At 38.5% G+C, this 23,157-nt stretch overlaps 1 protein-coding gene across 1 annotated transcript in view; it reads left to right on the top strand.

Moving 5' to 3' along the window:
- The first annotated feature begins 1,105 nt into the window (after positions 1-1,105).
- Positions 1,106-23,157, top strand: part of RSBN1L (round spermatid basic protein 1 like) — a 62,508-nt gene continuing 40,456 nt past the window's right edge. Inside the window, exon 1 of the mRNA XM_065884033.1 lies at positions 1,106-1,687. Within this exon, the coding sequence (XP_065740105.1) occupies positions 1,123-1,687 (565 nt within the window). The 5' untranslated portion in view covers positions 1,106-1,122. The remainder of the gene's footprint in view (positions 1,688-23,157) is intronic.

A 23,157-nucleotide genomic window follows, 5' to 3' on the forward strand; every position in this document is an offset into this window, starting at 1 on the left:
CTTCATGAGGTCACGAGAACTGGTAATTCTGGAAAGTTACTTTTAATTGTTTTCCACAAAGTTACAGGCAGCTTAGGGCACCTTTTGGGACTCAAAATATCCTGACTGGTCATCTCCTCATTTGACTACTTTTATTTTTACATCTGTTCCTTTGACTTCTTGGTCTCATGTAAGACCTTAGAGTAAAATTATAATCGTACTCTTCACTTGGTTGCAATTACTGTAACCCATCTTCTCAAATTCCTTATCTTCTAAGGTACAATTCACAGCACGCGCTTACAAAACATCTAACACTCAGACTGCTAACTAAACGATAAAATACACTTAAAAAAAAACCTTGCTTTTCAAACATCTATAAATATCGCTAGTGAATTTTTCTTAGCGAATCTGAGTTATAATAAAATTAAAATCTTTAACGGTCTAATCACAAGCGCTTAAAAAAAAAAATTCTCCAGGAGAGTCTTACCTTCAAGCTCGGTAGTAATCCGAAAGTTCTAGGTGTGCAGAAGTTACCTCCCTCAAAGCATCAGAGATGACGATCTTAGCAAAAGAGTAACACATCTTGTCAGGACACCAAGTGACTTTTAGCTCCTCCCATCAATCGACTACTGCCTAACAGAAGGAAGGATTTAATTTCCGGCAAAATTTTCTCCTAGGAGCTGAGAATCTGCGAAATTCGGCTTTCTGAGCGGGAAAAGGCAGGGGAGGGACCAAAAGGACCCCCTAGGGAAAAAGGAAGGGACAGTGGTATAAGACAAAGTCGACGAGGCAGAGACGAGCGCGGGGCCGGGGCAGACTTTGGGGTCCGGAGTTGGGGTTCTCTCAGACACTCACTGGGCACCCGCGTTCACGCTGACGACAACTGGACGACCCTCCCCTCACAGCTTGCTCCGCCATTAGCCGCGCCCCGCGGCCCTGTGACCTCCAAAACTGGTACGCTTGGCGATTCCCCCCACAACTTCGGCTCCAGACTCGCGCTTTTAATTGGTTCTTAAGATATCCCTCAGCGTGGCTGGCCCAATGGAGGGCCCGGCCGCTCCGCCCCTTCCCTGCCCCCTGAGGAGAGCCCGCCCCTGCCCCGCGCCTGGGAGCGGAGGAGAGTAAATACAACAGAAGCGCAAAATGGCGGAACCGCCGAGCCTAGTGCACTGCGCCCCCGCCGCCGTCTCGGAGAAAGAACCGTTTTCCAAGCTGCAGCCCCCCTCCAGGGACCCGCCGGGTCCTCTGTCTTCCAAGAAGATCCGGACTGAGGAGAAGAAGACGCCGCGGAGACTGAACGGAGAAGGAGGCAGCGGCGGCAACAGCAGGCAGCTGCAGTCTTCCGCGGCACCTTCGCCTCAGAGCTATGGCAGCCCTGGGTCTTGGAGCTTCGCCGCTCTGTCTGCTGCCCCCTCCCCGTCCTCTGCTCGGAGCAATTTCTCTTTCTCCGCTGGCACGGCCGTCCCCTCCTCAGCCTCTGCTTCCTCGTCCCAGCCGGTGCCGCGCAAACTGCTGGTCCCTCCTACGCTGCTGCACGCTCAGCCTCACCATCTCCTGCTGCCGGCCGCCGCCTCCTCAGCCAACGCCAAGCCGCGCAGACCCAAGGAGAAGCGAGAGAAGGAAAGGAGGAGGCACGGCCTCGGCGGGGCAGGCGAGGCCGGCGGGGCAGCCCGCGAGGAGAACGGGGAGATGAAGCCGCTGCCGAGAGGTGGGTGCCGGCGCCGGGTGGGGGGAAGGGAGGGCGCCCCGGGTCCTCGCCACCCGCTCGCGCCCGCGGGGCCCAGGCAGGGGGAGCGCGGGGGCCGCTTGCGCCAGCCTGGAGGGGGCGGGAGGCGTCCGGTTCTCCCTCGGAGATTTTGCGGTCCCCATGGGGACAGGAAATGGAGCCTGTAATTTCGGTAGCACTGAGGGGGATGGCTGAAATCTATTTTCTGTATCGTTTCTGCCTCGATAATGCGCGGCAGGATTGATAGAATTCGATGTAGAGGACCCGCCTAGGTGTGTTTCGCTACGGAGGGAGATGGGAGGGAATGGGATCGCGAAGGGTTTGGTCCTGTAGAAGATGCTTGATTATTAGACCGTTTAGACGTGATCACGGAATTTGTATTTGTGACACAGGCTCTAACGCCAGAAAATCCTGTCAAAAAAAGGGGTGTGGAGAGCATTGGCGTCAGCTGGAAGCTACCAGAGGCCTGAGCTTTTCATCCCTATTAGGGAAATGAGGTGTGTGCAGGGCCCGGAGTGTGCTGTTTCATAAGGTACCCTCCCTCCACCCTCCTCTCCGCTCCGTATTCTTAAGTGTTGTGAGTGGTCCTGTTTGAAATACCACCCTTCAGAAAGAATTTTCAGCCATATTCTTTTTTTCCTGCAGCAAATGATAAAATCAGGAGCATTGACGTTTTTTGGCCAGACCAAGTACTTGCTGCAAAATGTTTCAGCATCAGAGAAAGGCAAATTCTTAAGCGTTCTTTTCAGACACGACTGCGCGGTTTTCTTTTAAAAAGTAGGCTAGTCATATGATTTTCAGGAAGTATTTCTATAAAATAGATGGTCCTCCCTATTTAGATGTTTGATACACAGTTTGGACAGTGGTACAACGTGGAGACTGGTTGAAAATTAGATCTTTATGTGATCAAAAGCTTAAAGCACGTAGTGATCTTTATTATAAATGTACATCGATACACAGTATTGTGAAAGTATTTTTGTTTGTTTTAGGAAAAATGAAATGTCAAGCAGTTTTAGCATTGCTGATCTAATGATAGGTTAGATCATGAAAAATTCTCTGTTTGAATTAGAAAGGTATATTTTCGCAATTTTTAAAAATGTTGTGCATGAGTACGTAGCAACAGTGTTACTTTTTTGATATTTTGCCTGTAGCAAAGCTTTGACATCTAAGCATAGGCATCAGGTACTCTGGCACAAGGTAAAGGATCCCTCAGCTTTGGAGAGTGTTGTTTCCAGGAAAGTGGTTTTGAGAATGGAATTTATACGACTTCTAGGCTGGGATTTTAGGTGATTAGTATTTTAAAGCAATTTTGTTTTAATAATTACATTTAAAATTTGAAAGTGCCTGGAAGTCAGCATTTGCAGCTCAATATTAGTCTTATTTGTGATGTGTAAACAGTGTATTTGCTCTTCTAAGGTCTTTGAATGAGAACGTGAATATGGGTATAACATTGTCGATGTATTGGAATGGCTGAAAATAAATAAGTAAGCATTCTTTAACAATTCTCTGGAGCACATAAATTGCTTTTAAAGTGAAATGGCTGTTAAAGAGAAAGTTTTCTAGTCTTTTAAATTACATTTAGAATCCTCCTTTTGAAGGCTACAGCTTACATTATTAAGCCTGAATATAAACAATGATAGCTTTTATTCCATGATTTATGTAGGTTTTTTGAGTAGTGACTAGATAGTAACACTATGGCAAGATTTTCTTTTCTTTATTTCTTTTTTTTAATGGAAATGCTGCTATTTTATAGAGGAATAACTAAAAATCAATGAGAAGGATTGCTTTTCAGTGTCTTGGTGATACATTTAATGGTGAAAATCTTTATCTCTTAATTTGGGAAATACTCATATCCTTCTGAAGTTCAGATTTAACTGAATTGAGGTTCTGTTTTATTCAACTAAGAAAATTTTTAAGCAACAGAAGTATTAAAATAACAAAATTATATACATGCATTTAATATAGATATAACTACAAATATAAAAGTCCTAATTTGCAATACATTTCTCATTTTTCTGCGTTTTTTGTGAGTCTTAGTGAATGGATGACCACGTGGCTGTAGTTTTAAGTATATATCTCTTTTTGATATTGCTCTAAGTTGGATAGTTGATAGGATAGCACATAGGATAGTTCAGTGACTCCCACAATTATCCCATAGATCATTGATTGACCAATCTTGATCAGAACTGGAAATTAGTTATAAAGACACCAAAGCAAGGAAAATAAATCCTTCTCTCAAAAAACAAACAAACCCCCCAAAACCATCCAAAAGATGCAGCCCCCAAACTCCATTAAGCAATTAAACTCCTGTATTTATTTGTAGTAGGTTTTTTTAAAGTCTTTAGTCAGAACTGCTACATTTTTACATTGACTACCATTCTAACAGAAGTTATTTGGATTAAATGAAAGTGTGTGTATGAAAGGCAGGGCATTTAGTAAATGTTGAGTCAGAAGCATGATGATTTTTTTTTAACCTCATAGTAAATGAAAGATGGGTCAATCCAGATAGAGGAAGGATCGTTGACAGTAGATCTGAAAGTTAAGAGTGATGAACAGGAAGGTTATAAAAGCATACCAGTCTAGGTCCATTTAGCATAAGTGTTGATGCCTTACAGACCTAAAACCTCTGAGGCCATCTAGTCATAGTACTGTAGCCGACTTGCATGACAGCCTGAGTCATCAAGTAAAAGTTAAATTTATTTCTTATACAAAGAAAAGTGCAAAACATTTTAGATTTTTTAAAATTAGTTTTATTTTATTTTAAAAATTTATTTATTTTTGTCTGCGTTGGGTCTTCATTGTTGCCCACGGGCTTTCTCCAGTTGCGCCAGCGGGGGCTACTCCTCGCTGCTGTGTGCAGGCCTCTTATTATGGTGGCCTCTCTTGTTGCAGAGCACAGGCTCCAGGCGCCTGGGCTTAAGCCCTTGTGGTTCATGGGCTCTAGAGCACAGGCTCAGCAGCTGTGGTGCACGGGCTCAGTTGTTCCATGGCATGTGGGATCCTCCCAGACCAGGGCTCGAACCCGTGTCCCCTGCATTGGCAGGTGGACTCCCAACGAGTGAGCCACTGGGGAAGTCCTAGATTTTTAAAACTATGAAATAAAAGTTTTGGTGTATAAAGAGGTAAACTACTAAAGAGTTCGCAGCCCATTTTCCTGTAAGACTGAATAAATTATTAACTGGTAAATGTGGAAGGTAAAAGTGAACATGTGCTGAAGGTCTCCAACATTTAGAATTACAACAAACAGGGACTTGTGTGGCGGTCCAGTGGGTAAGACTCCGTGTTCCCAGTTCAGGGGGCCCAGGTTCGATCCCTGGTTGGGGAACTAGGTCCCCCATGCATGCTGCAACTAAGAAGTCCACATGCTGCAACTAGAAGATCCTGCATGCTGCAGTAAAGATCAACTGAGGATGCCACATGCTGCAACGAAGACCCCGTGTGCCACAACTGAGACCAGGCATAGCCAAAATAAATATAAATATATACATAAATATTAAAAAAAAAGAATTATAGTGAACAATAGAACAAACATATTACTAGATAATAAGCTGCCTTAACTGATTCCAGTAACCAGTAAAACTTGTATAGATCTTCTAATTTTTGTTAGAATTTTTGCTTTGCATTTATTACCTTATTTCCTTAAAATTACCCTGTGAAGTAGCCCAAGACAAAACCAGTGCATTTCACTAAATTTTTGCCTTGAAAGTGTAGTTACAGAATTTAATGAAAATAGAGGCTTTCCTTAGAATTGAATAATTTGAGGTATGTAATTATCAATGATTTTAAAGGGATAGATGTTAAAGATTTTTCAAACTAGGCTTTTCCTCCATCTTTCTAGTAATGTTATTCTGCAATTTCAGGTTAAATTCACGTTGAGAGTTTTCATCATTCCAACGAAATATTTGTCACTGCTGAGATAGTAGTTTACTATGATTTAGTTTCCCCGTGTAACATTTTGCTTTTCATGCCTTGTTTTTTCATTTGCTTAGTTTTGTCTTTCTGTATCCTCCAGCAGCTCGGTAAAATGCTTCTCAGTACAATTTTCCACATGGTCAGATCTGTCACATAAACTTACCACTTCCACTTATTCCTGTAGTCATCCCTTCTGTAGCTGTCCTTCCTGCTTTATTCTGGATTGTGTTCTGTTTAGGCCTGCTGCAAAGCTGTTATCTTGGGACATTCTGGGAATTTTTTTCACTTGTGTTGAGTCCCTTTTTTCCTGGATCCCATGCCTTCCTTTTAGTTTATTCCTTCTTTTTGGTTTCTCTACTATTAACTGTGAAAGAGTGCATGAGATATTTTGAGGGCTTTCGTTTTTACCCTCACGCTTGACTGTTGGGCTGTTGAGAGATTTCTGTATTGGAAATCATTTTTCCTTAAAAGTTTGGAGGTGTTCCTTTATTGCTTGGCTTCCAATGTTGATGCTGAGAAATTTGATCTCCAAAAAACTGTCTTTTGTCCTATCTGGGAGATTTCAACCCTTTCACTGAATTTTAAAATTTCAGGTATCTTTTAAAAAAAAATGTTTTATGAGCTCTTCTCTATTTCTGTATTATAGCATCTTGTTTCTTTTTCATGGGTACAGCATCTTCTGTTATCTCTTCAAGGATACTAATTACAGTTTCTTTGACATTTTCTTCCATGCCTTGCATTGTTTTTGGTTCTTCTTTTTTCTGTTTGTTTTGGTCTCTTTTTTGTTGTTGTTGAAGGCTTTCTTCAGATCTGTGTGATCCTCAGCAGTTCCTTCATATTCAAGAGAATGTTGCAAAATTAATTGAAAGCTCACTGGGCATGCATGAGCATAGCTTAGTGACTAATGAACTCCCTTGTTTTTATCTTTATTTTTTCTTCTCTAGGTGGTGGGTAAGAAGGCTTTCAGTTTCTTCAAATAATGGTCCTTCATTTTTCTGTCTGTCTGCATAAGTGGAATAATGGAGTGAGGAGAGGATTGGCAGAAGTAATGAGTATTGATGGCAGAGTTCTAGCGCTGGGTGGAGGAAGAAAGCTACTACAGGTCTCACCAGTTTCTAAATTTTCACTTAGTCTCCTTGTATTCATACCAGTACTCGCTTCTCCCTTTTTCTGTGTGTGTTGCCCCTGAGGCTGGAGCCACGGTGTGATTCAGTTTTGCTGAACACCTCTCATTCCCTTAGGAGTGTGGGGATGGGAGCGTGGGCGGGGGCTGAAGCAGTGTGGTTCTGTCATCTTGCCTTTCCCAGCACCTCCCATTCCTAAGCCCTTCTGGGGTGCTGCAGAGTAAACAGGGTTCTTTGTCATTATTTCTTTCTATAGGGACTTACTTTAACCTTCTTCCATTTATGCCAGGTCATTTACCATTCCACCATCAACGTTCTGTCTTTATAAATTATATCTCAGATTACAGTTACAGTATCTCCTAGTTACATTAAAGGTGGAATTTATGTTTCTAGTTCTTTTTCTCCCTATTGTTGTGGTATGTTTTTCAAGAAGAGATCTTAAATTTTAGCCTTATTTTGATTTGTTCCTATTTGTGGGACACTGGTGAAATCACTTAATCTTTTCGAGCTCATACTCATCTGTTATTATCGGTGTCCACAGCATGGTTGTTAGAATTACATGAGCCTGGTATATGGTAGGCGTTTGTAGGGATATTAGTTCCTAACCATTCTTTCCTGTATAACACATTGGACACGTTTAGTTTCACTGAATTCATGGGTATGTATAACCTGTATAGTTTTCCCATTGGTATCCTGGTTTCTGAGAATTTTTGGTATTAGTATGAACCATACTAACTTGCTGAAAGAAGTTTATATGTCAGAGGTTTCCAGTTATTATAGTAAATGTCATTAATTTTTCACCATCCTCAAATGAATTAAAGTTTCAAATTACAGATAAACTACTTAAAATAGGATATTGAAAAAATAATGATATTTTTTCAGTACAGTAAAAAGAATTCTGATGAAATAATTGTGGCTTATATAAAATCTTTGTGTGTGTGTGTGATTAAGGAGAATTAATAATAAATGTACACTCTTACCAACTAAACTAATTTTTTATCACTTTAAACATTTTTATTTCTGAAGGTACATTAAACTTTGTACATTTTTTTTGAATTTTAGATTTAAAATATTTAACTTGTTTTGAAAATATTTAACTTTTTATCATGAAAATAATTTAATTAATACAGAAGAAACCAGAACAGAATAATTTTGGTTTTCTCCTTTGAGGATAATGAAAATGTCAGAATTAGTAAATTCTGTCAAGCTTTTTTGAGATGGGCCACAAGCTGATGCAGTGAGTACTTAGGTGCAGTTTGTGCTAGAATATAAGCTTCTTGAGGACAGAAACAACAAAAATAAGAACAAGGGTTAATATTTATAGAACTATATACTCAGCACTTTATATAGATTTTTATTTAATTTTCACAACTTCTTTAAAGTTTAGTTCGATAGTAGACTTTTGAAAGTGCTTTATGGAAGCTCAGAATAATTTAAATGACTTGCTGAAGGATATGAAATAAGTGTAAATCTAGGTTTCAGATCTTTAGATAGTTTGACCTCAGAGCTCTCTCTAAACTACTGTGCAAACCATGTTAATATTTTTAAACCTCCTTCATCCAGAATTGTACCTTGCATTGTGAGATAGTTTGCCAAGTAAATGAACTGGGCTTTGATGGAAAATTAGGACTTATGTAAATGGAGATGATGGAGACAGGCTTGTTAGGCAGGAGGGATGGTGTGAGCAAGATTGTAGAGACAGGAGTGTGTCTGGCATGTTCAGTGGTCTGTGAGAAGAACCATTTGGCTGGGATTGATGATTTTGTACAAAGTTGTGAGATAGGACTGCATGGCAGTTGAAAGTCTGCCATAATCTGCTTTCTATTTGTCTGGATAAGGAGTTCAGACTTCATTCTGTGGGCAACAGCAAGGCAGTTTTTTAGTAGGGCGATAATATATTCAAACTGGTATTTTAGGAATATTACTTTAGTAGCATTGTTTAGGAGAGATTGGCTGAGAAAATTGTAGAGTCAGGGGTATTGGAGACTACTGTAGTAGTGAAATGACGTGATTTTAGTGGTGAAATGATCGGTGCTCCTGGACATGAAAAGGAAGATTTTAAGAGGGATTATATGATAGGGCATCATGGTTTTCAAATATATAGCAAGAAAGGAGAATTTACATGTTATTTTATGCTTTCAGATGGAGAGAATAAGCATTTTTTGAAAAAATATGGGTATGCCTGTAAGAGAACTGGTTCAAAAAGATGGATGTGAGTTTGAGATGCAGGCAAGTACCTTATTAAAGTTCTGTTATCAGATGCATGTCAAATTAGTAGTGAGTCCAAGGGTGAGGTTTAAAAATGTTGCTCTGTATGTAGGAGATTCTGTTCAGTGAACATGTGTGCTTCAGTGTGTGTATGTGGAGGGCTTTTTCTGTGAGGAGCAAATAATCTCAGATCATTAATTCTTAGGTAACCAGCTGTTCACAGTCTTCAAAAGGTCTCTAAAAACCCCAAGATTAGGCATGGTCCCTTAACCTTCACTCCACTCAGTTTAACAATTTACATTCCATTTGTCCTTCCCCTTTTAGCGTCCCCTGCCATTTTCCTTATCTCTGCTGCAGCTATTTTAGCATTTGGTTTAGTTTGGGGCCCTTTTACAGTAGTAGACTCTCTGGCTTTGCTAATGACCCTGTTAGTTTCCTTATGTCTATTGTTAGCACTCTTCAAATCTTAGCTTAGTCCAGAGGTTTAGATCTGTGTATTCAGTTGCCTCCTTGACATGACCACTATTAGGTGGTCCATAGAACCGTAAGAGTAATATGTTCACAACCCATTGTCTCCCTTACCCAAATTTGTCTTTCCATATATGCTCCTTATCTCAGTGCTCAAGTTTGAAAACTGAATTCTCCACTTTAACTTTATCACACCTATAGCCAGATCTTTTCGCTTCTAGCCACTGTCTTTCCCGTCTATCTACTTTTATGCCTTCCTTTCTTTTAGTATTAGTTGAAAGCTAATTATCTCTAGCCTAATTATCTCTAACCTCAGTTATTGTATAACTGCTTCCTTATTGGGCTCTCTACTTCACATCTATGATCTTTCATTTCATTTTTCATTCTACAGCCTAAGTGATAACTAGAGATCTAAATGCCTATTTGATGTCACTTTTCTGTTTATGAGATGATGTTCAAATTCCTTAAAATGTCCCCTAAGGTTCTGGATGATCATATCCTCGTTTAGCTCTTCAGCTTCTCCTCAGTGCTCCTTGCTGCCTAGAACTTTCTCCATCCATTATCCTTCCATCTCTAGTTCCACACTTCTACTCCACTGAACTTACTCATCTTTTAGGACTGAACTTGAAAGGGAGGCCTTTGCTACTCCCTGGACTAGATTAGGTCTCCTTGCTGTCTCTTCCCATATCACTTTGCCATATCCTGACTTTCTTCACTTCATTTTTTTTTTTTAATTTTTATTGGGGTATAGTTGATTTACAGTGTTGCGTTAGTTTCAGGTATACAGCAAAGCAAATCTATTATATATATATCCACTCTTTTTTAGATTTTTTTCCCATATAGGCCATTACAGACTATTGAGTAGAGTTCCCTGTACTATACAGTAGGTCCTCATTAGTTATCTATTTTATATATACTAGTGTGTATATGTTAGTCCCAATCTTCCAATTTATCGCCCCCACTTACCCCCTGGTAACCGTAAGTTTATTTTCTACATCTGTAACTCTGTTTCTGTTTTGTAGATAAGTTCATTTATAGCCTTTTTTAGATTCCACATATAAGCAATATCATATGATATCTGTCTTTCTCTGACTTACTTCACTTAGTATGATAATCTCTAGGTCCATCCATGTTGCTGCAAATGGCATTATTTCATTCTTTTTCATGGCTGAATAATATTCCATTGTATATATGTACCACATCGTCTTTACCCATTCCTCTGTTGGTGGACATTTAGGTTGCTTCCATGTCCTGGCTACTGTAAATAGCATTGCAGAGAACAATGGGGTGCGTGTATCTTTTCAAATTATGGTTTTCTCCAGATATATGCCCAGGAGTGGGATTGCTGGATCATATGGTAGCTCTATTTTTAGTTTTTTAAGGAACCTCCATATTCTCCATAGTGGCTGTATCAATTTACATTCCCACCGACAGTGTAGGAGGGTTCTCTTTTCTCCATACCCTCTCCAGCATTTATTATTTGTAGACTTTTAAATGATGGCCATTCTGACTGGTGTGAGGTGATACCTCATTGTAGTTTTGAGTTGCATTTCTCTAATAATTAGTGATGTTGAGCATCTTTTCATGTGCTTTTTAACCATCTGTATGTTGTCTTTGGAGAAATGTCTATTTAGATCCGCTGCCCATTTTTTGATTGGGTTGTTTGTGATATTGAGCTGCATGAGCTGTCTGTATGTTTTGGAGATTAATCCCTTGTCGATTGCTTTGTTTGCAAATATTTTCTCCCATTCTGAGGGTTGTCTTTTCATTTTCTTCACTTCATTTTAATCACATGTTTAGTTGTCTTCTTCACCAGACTGTAAGCTCTCTGGAATCTGGGGCTGTGATTATCTTGTTTCAGGTCAGGCCTTCAACTTCTGGGTACTTGATAACTTTGAGAATGAATAAGTTGCACTACGTTATGGCTGTTTTTGCCTCCCCAGAAGAGGTGTCTGATTGTTGTTCAGGAAAATCTTGGCAGGTTATTTCAAATGTGAAAACAGCAGAAGGTGATAATGGGTTGAGAAGTTGACCAGCTGCTCACAAACAATGGGCAGATTGTCAGGTGAGCACAAGAGGCAGGTATTAACGGCATGATAACTAGAAAGAAAACGAACTGTGTGGATAATAATAATTGAATGTTTGACTCATCTTGAATTATCACAATTGCTATTTTATATATTCTAACCTCAAAAAATTAAACTTATTACACATTGTACAAACAGGATATTTTATATTTTTAATCTGAGCTTGTTTACAAAATCTGTAATGCAATTATAAATGAAAACCTTTGCTCTGTTTGGAATTTATTTAGACATAAAATTAGGTAGGAATCATAATTCATTTTGTTCCAGTAATTAGTTTTTTTTGTTTTGTTTTGTTTTTTGCGGTACGTGGGCCTCTCACTGCTGTGGCCTCTCCCGTTGAGGACCACAGGCTCCCGATGCGCAGGCTCAGCGGCCGTGGCTCACGGGCCTAGCCGCTCCGCGGCATGTGGGATCTTCCCGGACCAGGGCACGAACCCGCGTCCCCTGCATCGGCAGACGGACTCTCAACCACTGCATCGCCAGGGAAGCCCCCAGTAATTAGTTTTTAATACCATTTACTGAATAGTTTTTCCTTTCCACACAGATATAGAATGCCAGCTTTTATCACATACTACTAAAAATCAAAAAGTTCCCTCTTTGAAATGCAAATCAAAACTACAATGAGGTACCACCTCACATTGGTCAGAATGGCTGTCATTAAAAAGTCTACAAATAGGGACTTCCCTGGTGGCACAGTGCTTAAAAATCCGCCTGCCAGTGCAGGGCCATGGGTTCGAGCCCTGGTCTGGGAAGATCCCACATGTCACGGAGCTACTAAGGCTGTGTGCCACAACTACTGAGCCTGCGCTCTAGAGCCTGCAAGCCACAACTACTGAAGCCCGCATGCCTAGAGCCTATGCTCCGCAATGAGAGAAGACACCGCAATGAGAAGCCCACGCACTGCAACGAAGAGTAGCCCCCGCTCGCTGCAACTAGAGAAAGTGTGTGCGCAGCAACGAAGACCGAATGCAGCCAAAAACAAACAAACAAGCAAATTAATTAATTAATTTTAAAAAGTACGAATAATAAATACTGGAGAGGGTAAGGAGAAAAGGAAACCCTCCTGCAATGTTGATTTAATTGGGTGCAGCCACCCATGTAAATTGGTGCAGCCACTATGGAAAACAGTGTGGAGGTTCCTTAAAAAAACTAAAAATAGAGATGCCATATACTCCTAGGCATATACCTAGGCAAGACTATAATTTGAAAAGACACATGCACCCCTATGTTCATAGAAGCACTGTTTACAATAGCTAAGGCTTGGAAACAACCTAAATGTCCATCAACAGATGGCTGGATAAAGAAGATGTGGTGTATATATACAGTGCAATATTACTCAGCCATTAAAAAAGAATGAAATAATGCCGTTTGCAGCAACATGGATGGACCTAGAGATTATATCATAGTAATCAAAGTAAATCAGAAAGAGAAAAAAAAATACCGTATGATATCACTTATATGTGGAATCTAAAATGCAACACAAATGAACATAACAAAATAGAAACAGACTCACAGACATAGAGAACAGGCTTGTGGTTGCCAAGGGGAAGGGGGGATGAGGGAGGGAAGATTGGGAGTTTGGGATTAGCAGATGCAAGCTATTATATATCGGATGGATAAACAAGGTCTTACTGCATAGCACAGGGAACTATATTCAATATTCTGTGATAAACCATGAGGGGAAAAGATATGAGAAAGAATATATGTAACTGGGTCCCTTTGCTGTACAGCAGAAATTAACACAATGCTGTAAATCAACTATAGTTCAATAAAATTAAAAAAAGTTCCCTCTTGCCACTTAGTGCTCTCCCACTACTTCCATTCTGGGGGTGATCTGTTTTATGTCCCAATGGTTTTGCCTTTTTCAGAATGTCTTTTAAGTTGAACTATCTAACTTTTTTCAGGTTTGGCTTCTTTCACTTAGCATGTTGCTTTTGAGTTGTTACATTAATCAGTTCATTCTTTTCTATTTCTAGTAGTAGTTCATTGTATGGAGACACCACACTTTGTTTTTTCGTTTGCCAGTTGATGGACATTTGGATTGTTTCTAGTTTTTGATAATTATTAAAAAGCCTGCTACAAACATTTACATACAAATCTTGGGATAGATATATGTTTTCATTTCTCTTCCGTAAATACCTAGAAGTAGAATTGCTGGGTTGTATGGTTAAGTGCATGTTTAACTTCATAAGAAACTGTCAAACTTTTCTAAAGTGGCTGTACCATTTTTCATTCCCACTAGCCCTTTGATATTGTCAGTTTACTAAATTTTAGCCATCCTAGTGGACATGTAGTAGTATTTCATTGTGGTTTTAATTTGCAATTCCTAATGATTAGTGATGTTGAACATCTTTTCATGTGCTTATTTTCCATCCCTATCTCTTTTGTGCAGTGTCTGTTCAAATTGTCTATTATTGGGTGTTTTCTTATTATTAGGAAATTGTGAAAGTTCTCTACACTGTGAACAAGTTCCATATGAGATACGTATTTTTGCAAATGTATTCTCCAATTCCTTGGCTTTTCTTTCTCTTAATATTGTCCTTTATACTTTTTCACAGCAGAAAATTTGAATTTTGATTAGGTCCACTTTATAATTTATTTCTTTTATGGTTTGTGCTTTTTGTGTCTGAATTAAGGGAGCTTTGCCTAACCCAAGGTCATATAGGTTTTCTCTTATGTTTTCTTTTAGATACTCTATAGTTTTAGGTTTTAAATTTAGGTCTGTGATGCATTCGGAAAATTTTTGTATTTGAGTTTTGTTTGTTTGTTTGTTTGTTTGTTTCTCCAGTATGCGGGCCTCTCACTGTTGTGGCCTCTCCCGTTGCGGAGCACAGGCTCCGGACGCGCAGGCTCAGCGGCCACGGCTCACGGGCCCAGCCGCTCCATGGCATGTGGGATCTTCCCGGACCAGGGCATGAACCCGTGTCCTCTGCATCGGCAGGCGGACTCTCAACCACTGCGCCACCAGGGAAGCCCTGTATTTGAGTTTTGGATCAAGGTTCCTTTACTCTTATTTTTCCTTTTTGATTAACTTAAGAGTTATTTTGTAAAGTACCCCCTCCTCCCCATCCCACAGAGATTTTTATTAAATATATTGATTGAATTAGGGGCAAACTGTAATTGTTACAGAATTATCTTTGTACTTAAAAGCTACATGTATATCTTTACCTATTCTTTTATATCTCTGTAAAATTTATTGATATTTAATACATATTATGAGTTTTCTTGTATTTTGTTTTATTTTGGGGAGTTTTTTTTTCCAGATTATTACTGGTATATAAGAAAGCTTTTGGTTTTTCTACATGTACTTGATAATTGGGTATATAATTTTATAACAGTGAAAAGTTATCAATTATAATCAGGAACAGGTTGAATTACAGAAAGATTACTTTGTAACGTTCAGGAAGTGATTTGTTTGTGGTACATCAAGCATTGTGTTTGTCTTTAAAATCTGAGATCTCTAGTAGCAGAGTGTATAATTATTCAACTTAAACATTTTTAGTACTTAGATGCTGTGGTAGGTGTTAACAAAAATGACTAAATCAATAATTTGCAGTCCATGCCTTCAAGTAACTTAAACAATCTAGCAGGGTACTAGAAAAAGTAGTTATAATATTTAGTACAGTAAGTTAAATACCACAAGGCAAATGGAAAGTAGTGGTGGTAGCTAGTGGGAGTGGGCGCAGGTAGATGTTAAGAATGCCTTTCTTTCTTAAGAATCCCTTTGCTCTCCCGAAGGGATGCAGGAGGAAGGAGAGGGTGTTTTGAGAGAAACTTTGAAAGACAGTGTGGTAGGATTTCAATAAAGAGTTAAAGAAGTTCTAGTTAGAGCGTTATATGAAGTGTAACATTCATGGGAACTATATAGGAAAACTGAGCTATGCAGTGTCACAGATACTGAGGCAGGAAATAATTTATAGATGTTTGATTCTCTTTATAGCTTTGACATTATATATTGCTAAGCATCTTTATTCTAGCCCTTCATCGTAGATTTTAAAATATCAGTTGTTTTTGTAAGATACTCTGTTTTAACATTTCTCTGAAGTCATTGCATGTCTTGTACATACATAACTTAGCCCAACTTCTTTGAGCATAAGATTTTGTGAAGGCTGCATTAGGTATTGCTGTGTAACAAACTAACCTAAAACTTGGAGGCTTAAAACAACAACCATTTTATTGTATCTAATGATGTTCTGGGTCAGGAATTCAGCAGGATTGGCTAGGTAATTTTGCTTCATTCGGGGCTGACTGAGGTTACTCAGTGGTGTTTATTTGATGGTTAGTCTTGTCTGGTGAGTCCATGATGACTTTACTCATGTGCCTGTTGCCTGTCAGGGATGATGAGATGCTGAGCTGGTCCCCTCTCTCTCCTGTCATCTCAGTGCCTTTTTACATGATCTCCTCATCAGGATAGTAGGATTTCTTACATGGCAGAAGGAGACCAAGAGACCTGGGTGGAAACAGCAAGGCTTCTTCTAACCTAGCTTTGAAAGCTTGAAACAGTTCCTCCCTGTATACTTATTAGGGCCTTAATAGATATATTTGTTTTGTAAAATTTTATTAAGAGCATATTCTACATTGAACTGAAATAGATAAAGCACCTATAGGAGAGTTATTTAGTGGTATTAGCTAAATACATAACTTTTAAAAATTTAGAACCTTAATTGGTTGTATGAAAAAATATAATTAGGAGTGTATAAAAAGAGCATTTGTTCCCACTTATGTTATTACATTAACCGGAAAGAACTATATGATTTACTGTTTGCATTATAGAGTATAATTTTAACTAAATAATTGTATAATGTCGACTTAAGAGGTCTAGAATGTCCCAGGTTTTATGTGTCACTTTTTTTTAAAGAGAAATTGGGGCTGGATAGTGAAGGGTCTTCTATTATGCATTTCTCTTTTAAAAAAATAAATTTATTTATTTTTAAAATTTATTTATTATTTTTGGCTGTGTTGGGTCTTCATTGCTGCATGCAGGCTTTCTCTAGTTGTGGTGAGCGGGAGCTACTCTTCATTGCGGTGCTCGGGCTTCTCATTGTGGTGGCTTCTCTTGTTGTGGAGCACAGGCTCTAGGCACGTGGGCTGCAGTAGTTGTGTCTTGCGGGCTCTAGCGTGCAGGCTCAGTAGTTGTGGCACACGGGCTCAGTTGCTCTGCAGCCTGTGGGATCTTCCCAGACCAGGGCTCGAACCCGTGTCCCCTGCATTGGCAGGTGGATTCTTAACCACTGTGCCACCAGGGAAGCTCAATATGTGTCACATTTTATATAACAACTATAGTGTAAGATTCAGTGACTAGAGTGGTTTAATTCTGTAACCTAGATACCAATTATAATATCTCACTACTTAATATCTTTGTTTTACAATATATTGAAAAAAGAAGAAGTAATTATACTTCTGCTTTAGAGGCAAATTTTTCCTGCTAGGTCAATGAAGAAAACCTGGCTTGAAATCTTTTGCTATGGCAGGAGAGGGAGCCCAGACCACTCTTCCATGTTATGCCTGGCTTGGCTTTCATGTAGGTGTATAAGTATTTTTGTTTTCCTGTTACTTTTTTTTTGGTGTCCTTGGGACTACTACTGCTATACTATTTTGTCACTCTATGCATGTTACTAGAGGCATTACTAATAAAATTCTACTATTTGTTTTTAACAGTAATGGCTACATTTATCAAGTGCCTTTAATATACTGGGCATGTGTTGGAAATAATGCATATGTTGCCTTTAATTCTTCTAAAAAAATCTAAAAGATAAATGCTGTTGTCTTTGATAGATGAGAATGCTGAGGCACAACACAATTCAGTAGCTTGTTTGTGTCAGTTGGTGATAGAGCTGAAATTTGAACTTAATATGTCTAACTGCAAAGCCTGAGTTATTTCCACCGTACAGTAGACCACCTGTCCGAGGTTTCATTTTCTGTGGTTTCAGGTACTTGGGGTCAACCACCGTCTGAAAATATTAAATGGAAAATTCCAGAAATAAACAATTCATAAGTTGTAAATTGTGTGCTGTTCTGAGTAGCATGATGAAATCTTGCACTGTCCTGCTCCATCCCTCCCAGTTAGTTAATCATGCCTTTGCCCAGCACATCCACACACTGCATGCGCTACCCACCTGTTAGTCACTTAGCAGCCATCTCAGTTATCAGATCTACCGTCATATTCATGTACCCTTATTTTACTTAATAATGGCCCCAAAGCATAAGAGTAGTGATGCTGGCAATTTGAATATTCTCTTGCTGTACCTAATTTATAAATTAAACTTTATCGTATGTATTGTAGGAAAAACATAGTATACATAGGGTTCAGTACTGTTTGTGATTTCAGGCATCCAACCGGTTTTAGAATATATCCCCCGAGGGTAAGGGGAGACTACTGAATTACAATCCATTTAAAGTTTCTTCATCTCCAGCTGTCTTAAACTGTCCCATTTTCAACATTTTGTCCCTTTTTTTCCTTTTCTTTTGGCCTCTAATATGTTAGCCAAAGCAACCTGCCTATTCCTTTTTTTCTTTCTTTCTTTTTTTTTTTTTTTTTTGGCCTATTCCTGAGTAGTAGGAGACATAAGAATTGTACAGTTTGAACTTCCTCTTCATATCTTGAGGCAGAACCATTTTTTGCACTGCGGTACAAAACATAGAATGTTGTTACTGTATGAGTCATTGTACTATTTCCCCGTTATAAAAAAAAAAAAGAAACATAGAATTAAGGAATACTAGAAAAGAAGGAGTCTTCAGAGGTCAGTTATTATTGCCCCTGATTATACAAGCACAAGCAGCAGAAGCTCCATGACACTCCCTCATTTCAGCAGTTCACAAGTCCTTGTGTTCTTAGTCGACTGGGTCTGCATAAGTCTTTCAAATCTCGGGGTTCTTAGTGTATCAGTTTTTACAGTTATGTCCATAAGGACAATTCACCCTGATTTCAGCAGTTTCCCTCAGTGTGGATGGGTAAACAACTCCGGAGGAGGAGTCAGGTGTTTTAAATACCATCTGCCTCTTGCCTGTCAGATCTCAGCCATCCCTTAAATAGGAAGGAAAAGTTTTCTTCTTTTCCTTCCAAGTTTCTGTAGCCTGTTTATACATTATTTCTTGCCCTATTGTACAACTCTATTTACTGGGCAAGACTTGATGCAGAAGAGCCAGAAGTAGTGCTTATATATGTGCAGGTTATGAGTTAGAAACTGTCTCTTATTTTTAAATATCAAAAAACATTCATGGTAAATAATTCTCTTTATACTTATTGGTCTTCTTTCCTAATGTGTGGTATAAGAGTTTTTAACTAGAAACAAGGGGACCTGATTAGGAGTTGTCCTGGTTCTGCCATTTAGTGTCTGTTCCTGGGAAAATCTTTTAAGTGCACTGAGACCCAACTTTTTCCTCTGTAAAATGAGGATAGTAGGTGAGATTTCTAAGTTGTTCCTATGAAAAAACAAATTCTGTGGAAACTTTTCTGACAACTGCCCCACTCCAGCACTATCTTATTCTTCTCTTGTTGTATCTCCACTATACCCTGCTTATTTCTAGAGTTTTTAACTTTTCTGACAACTGCCCCACTCCAGCACTATCTTATTCTTCTCTTGTTGTATCTCCACTATACCCTGCTTATTTCTAGAGTTTTATAAAAGAATTTATGTACTTTCTTATATTACATTATGATTTCTCTAATTTGTCCTGTACTTCTTTCTTATGTGGATTCAACAAGCATTTACTGCCTGCTGTACACTTGGCACTGTGGGGGGAATGCAAGGAGGAAAGCTATTTATATTTCTCTCTTTTTTTGAAAGGAGCATTTTTAAAATTAATTTATGGCTGCGTTGGGTCTTCGTTGCTGCACATGGGCTTTCTTTAGTTGCGTCGAGTGGGGGCTTGTCATTGCGGTGGCTTCTCTTGTTCCGAGCACGGGCTCTAGGTGCGCTGGCTTCAGTAGTTGTGGCTCGCGGACTTAGTTGCTCTGCGGCATGCGGGATCTTCCCGGATCAGGGCTCGAACCTGTGTCCCCTGCAGTGGCAGGCAGACTTCCAACCACTGGGCCACCAGGGAAGTCCTATTTATATTTCTTGCTTTTAGAGTATTTATAATTTAATTGGAGAGATAATTAACTGCAGTGTAAGCAAGGCTCTGTATTGTTACTCATCTTGTTTCTTTTTTCTGCATATTGACCTTTTTTTTTGTCTTCTGTGACTGCTGACACTTTAGATGCTTATCACTAGCAACTTGTTTCTATTTACTTGAACCATTTTCTTCTTTTTCCCCTGGAAACTGCATTCATATTGAACATCATTTATATGCAAAACACTCTTCTAGGTTCTGTAGAAGATAACAAAGATGAGTAAGATATGATAACTACAAAAGAGTTTATAATCCAGTAGGGCAGATGGAACAGCTACACAATCAGAATTCAAATCGTAAGAGAGAGAGGCAGTGATCATTTCTAGTTGTAGGGATCTAGGAGTGCTTAATGAAAGAAGCTGAATTTCACCTAGATCTTTCAGGCTGTGTAGGATTTTGGTAGTCAGAGTTGGGATGGGCAAGACATTCCAGCTCAATGGTATTAGCAAAAATACTGGAGTAAGACATTTGAATAATAATGAATCAAACATTCTGGAATTTTGTGTATGTATACATGTGGATGAGTAGTAGAAGAAATTATTAAAAGATAAGGTGAGTCTTGACTAAGATCCTTGAATGGCATACTATGGGAATTTTCGTTTTTTGGTAGGGTTTGTTTAAAGCAGAAGAGAGTGCCATGATAAACTATACTTTCAAGGAATATTTGGTCACTCTATGCTTAGTGGACTGGTGGGGAGGAGAGAAACTCTAGGTAGGAAGATCACTTTTTTTCAAAAGGTAATGAATCAATGGTGGTGGTAGCTATGGAAAGCGAAAGGAAGATAGACATATTTTAATGGAAAAATAGACTGAACTGAGCAGGTGACTTAATGTTACGGGGAAATGGAAGAAGGAAGTATTATAAAGGTTTTTGAGAATTTTTTGAATTTTAATGTTAGGATTTTGTGCCATTAACATAAAGAGAGAATTAAAAGGAGAGCTTGAGCCTTAGTTATATGATAAAGATGATGATTTTGGTGTTAAATATTTCTTAAGGAGATGAAGGCGTGGAACTTGGTGGAAGGGTTGGGTTGAGAGATTAGTTTGGGGATTTATTTGCCTAAAGTTATAGTTTAAATCATAGGATTGCATTTTTAGAGGAAATAGAAAGAAGAGAGGAAGCATGCCTAGGGTATACCCTAGGGGAATGTGCAGGTTTGGGATGATAAATTGTGAGTTATTGAGTAGTCATGTAGGATAGTGCAGTTTCACTGCAACTTAGGGAGAATTTTGAGTTGGAGGTCAATAATGTCTGTTGCACTAAGGACTGAGAAAAAAGGGCTGAGAAAACATTGGATTTGGTGGTCTTGATTAGCTTTGTTGGGGGAGGAGGTGTGATAAGTGTCTTCTTTCCCCATCCACTGTATGTGCAGTCCTTTCTCTTTTTATTGTATCCTTCATCTTTTTCTTTCCGTTGATATTCTTATTTTTGTAATTTACTTTCCCTTCTGCCTCCCCACTTCAGTTCTGTATCACTTCTCTTATTCTCCTGCTTCCTGCTTGTTCTCAGATCTGTTTCCAGCTATACTTATTCGTGGATCGGGAAGGATAATAGAGGAGGATATCAGTGTTGTTGCTAGACCGATCAGTTTCATGGACTGCATTATTGCAGCGTGAATTATGGCACATATAACAAAGCGAGTAAAATTGTGATCACATGAAGCCTGTTTGAGGTTGGGCTACACGAATGTATTGCAGCTGAAAGCTTTAGCATGAAATTCTACCAACATTTCTTAAGAACTGCCAGTGTGGATTTTTATGACACTTACATTAAACAAAAGAAAAAAATCTGAGGACTTCCCTGGTGGTCCAGTGGCCAAGACTGCGCTCCCAACACAGGGGGCCCGGGTTCAATCCCTGGTCAGGAACTAGATCCCTCATGCCACAACTAAGAGTTCACATGCCAGTAAAGATCCCGCATATCACAGCTGAAGATCCCACATGACACAAGGAAGATCTCTCATGAGGCAACGAAGAGCCTGTGTGCTGCAACTAAATACCCGGGCGGCCAAATAAATAAATAAATAAAAAGAAATGTTTAAAAAAACCTAATGAGCCTGTATGAATATCCCTCTTTATAGCAAAATCTGTGGTTTAATAAGCCTTAATATTGTGTGGGATTTCTATCTTTCTCTTAAAAACGATTAAATCTAACAAATGTATATATGTATACATACTCATATGTATACATATATAATTGTGTTATATTTTCTTTCTTTCTTTTGTTCTTCTCTTTTTAAATTATAACCTTGAGGTAATGTATGTAAAGTGAGGCAGAAATGCATTTGAATAGTTGTAAATGAAGGGAGGACTTGGGAAAAAGTAAGATTATTTGTGTGTGTTTGTTAGTTTCTAGTATATTAATTCAGTGTTTTATTTTGAAGTGTTTTTTACTCATCTCTTTCCTTCTAATATGGCTTAAGTGATTCTAATTCTTTCTTAAAAAATATTTGTCTGAAAATAATTATCAGTTCTTTCAGGGAGAAGATTTAGGCTAACAACTTATTTACACATGTAATACATAAATATGTATCCCTTTCTGTTGCAGAAATTTTAAATAATTTAAAAGTACATGAAATAAAAACCAAGAGCTCCCTTTGTTCCTTAGGTGTTTGTGTCTGTCCTTCCAGACCTTTTGCTATGCATTTAAGTATATACATATATACACTCACAGAAAAGAATATTCAGTTTATTTTTTTAAAACCTAAATATCCTATATGCATTTTTCTGTAACTTGTACTTTTTAACTTAACAGTGTGTCTTGGAGCTCTGTCCATTAGTGTTAAATTTATATACACATGTACAGTATGTGTCTGTGTGTATGTTTTTCTTTTAATTAACTACGTTTTGCCTTTATAAATTTATATAAAGTATAGATTTCAGTAAGCTTTTAATTTTAGAATAGTTTTAGATTTACAGAAAAGTTGGGAACTTTGTACAGAGTTCCCATATATGCTATACTCACTTTCTCCTATTGTTAAAAATCTTAAATTTGTATAGTATATTTGCCATACTTAATGAACCAGTATTGATATATTATCATTAACTAAAGTCCATATTTTATTCACATTTCCTTAGTTTTTACCTAATTTCCCTTTTCCGTTCTAGGATCCTATTGAGGATAACACATTTTTAATTAATTAATTTTTGCTCTGTAGAGTTTTATTTTTTAATTTAATTTAATTTTTTTCAGTTATACATACACATGTATCTATTCTTTTTCAAATTCTTTTCCCATTTAGGTTATTACAGAGTACTGAGCAGAGTTCCCTGTGCTATACAGTAGGTCCTTGTTGGTTATTTATTCTAAATATAGCAGTGTGTACGTGTCAATGTCAAATTCCCAGTCTTTCCCCTTCCCCCACCCTCCCTCACTGGTAACCATAAGTTCCTTCTCTAAGTCTATGAGTCTGTTTCTGTTTTGTAAATAAGTTCATTTGTATCATGTTTTTAGATTCCGAATATAAGCAGTGTCATGCGATATTTGTCTTTCTCTGTCTGACTTACTTCACTTAGCATGATAATCTCCAGGTCCACCCGT

Source organism: Phocoena phocoena, chromosome 9 (genome assembly GCF_963924675.1).
Source record: "Phocoena phocoena chromosome 9, mPhoPho1.1, whole genome shotgun sequence".
NCBI lineage: Eukaryota > Metazoa > Chordata > Mammalia > Artiodactyla > Phocoenidae > Phocoena > Phocoena phocoena.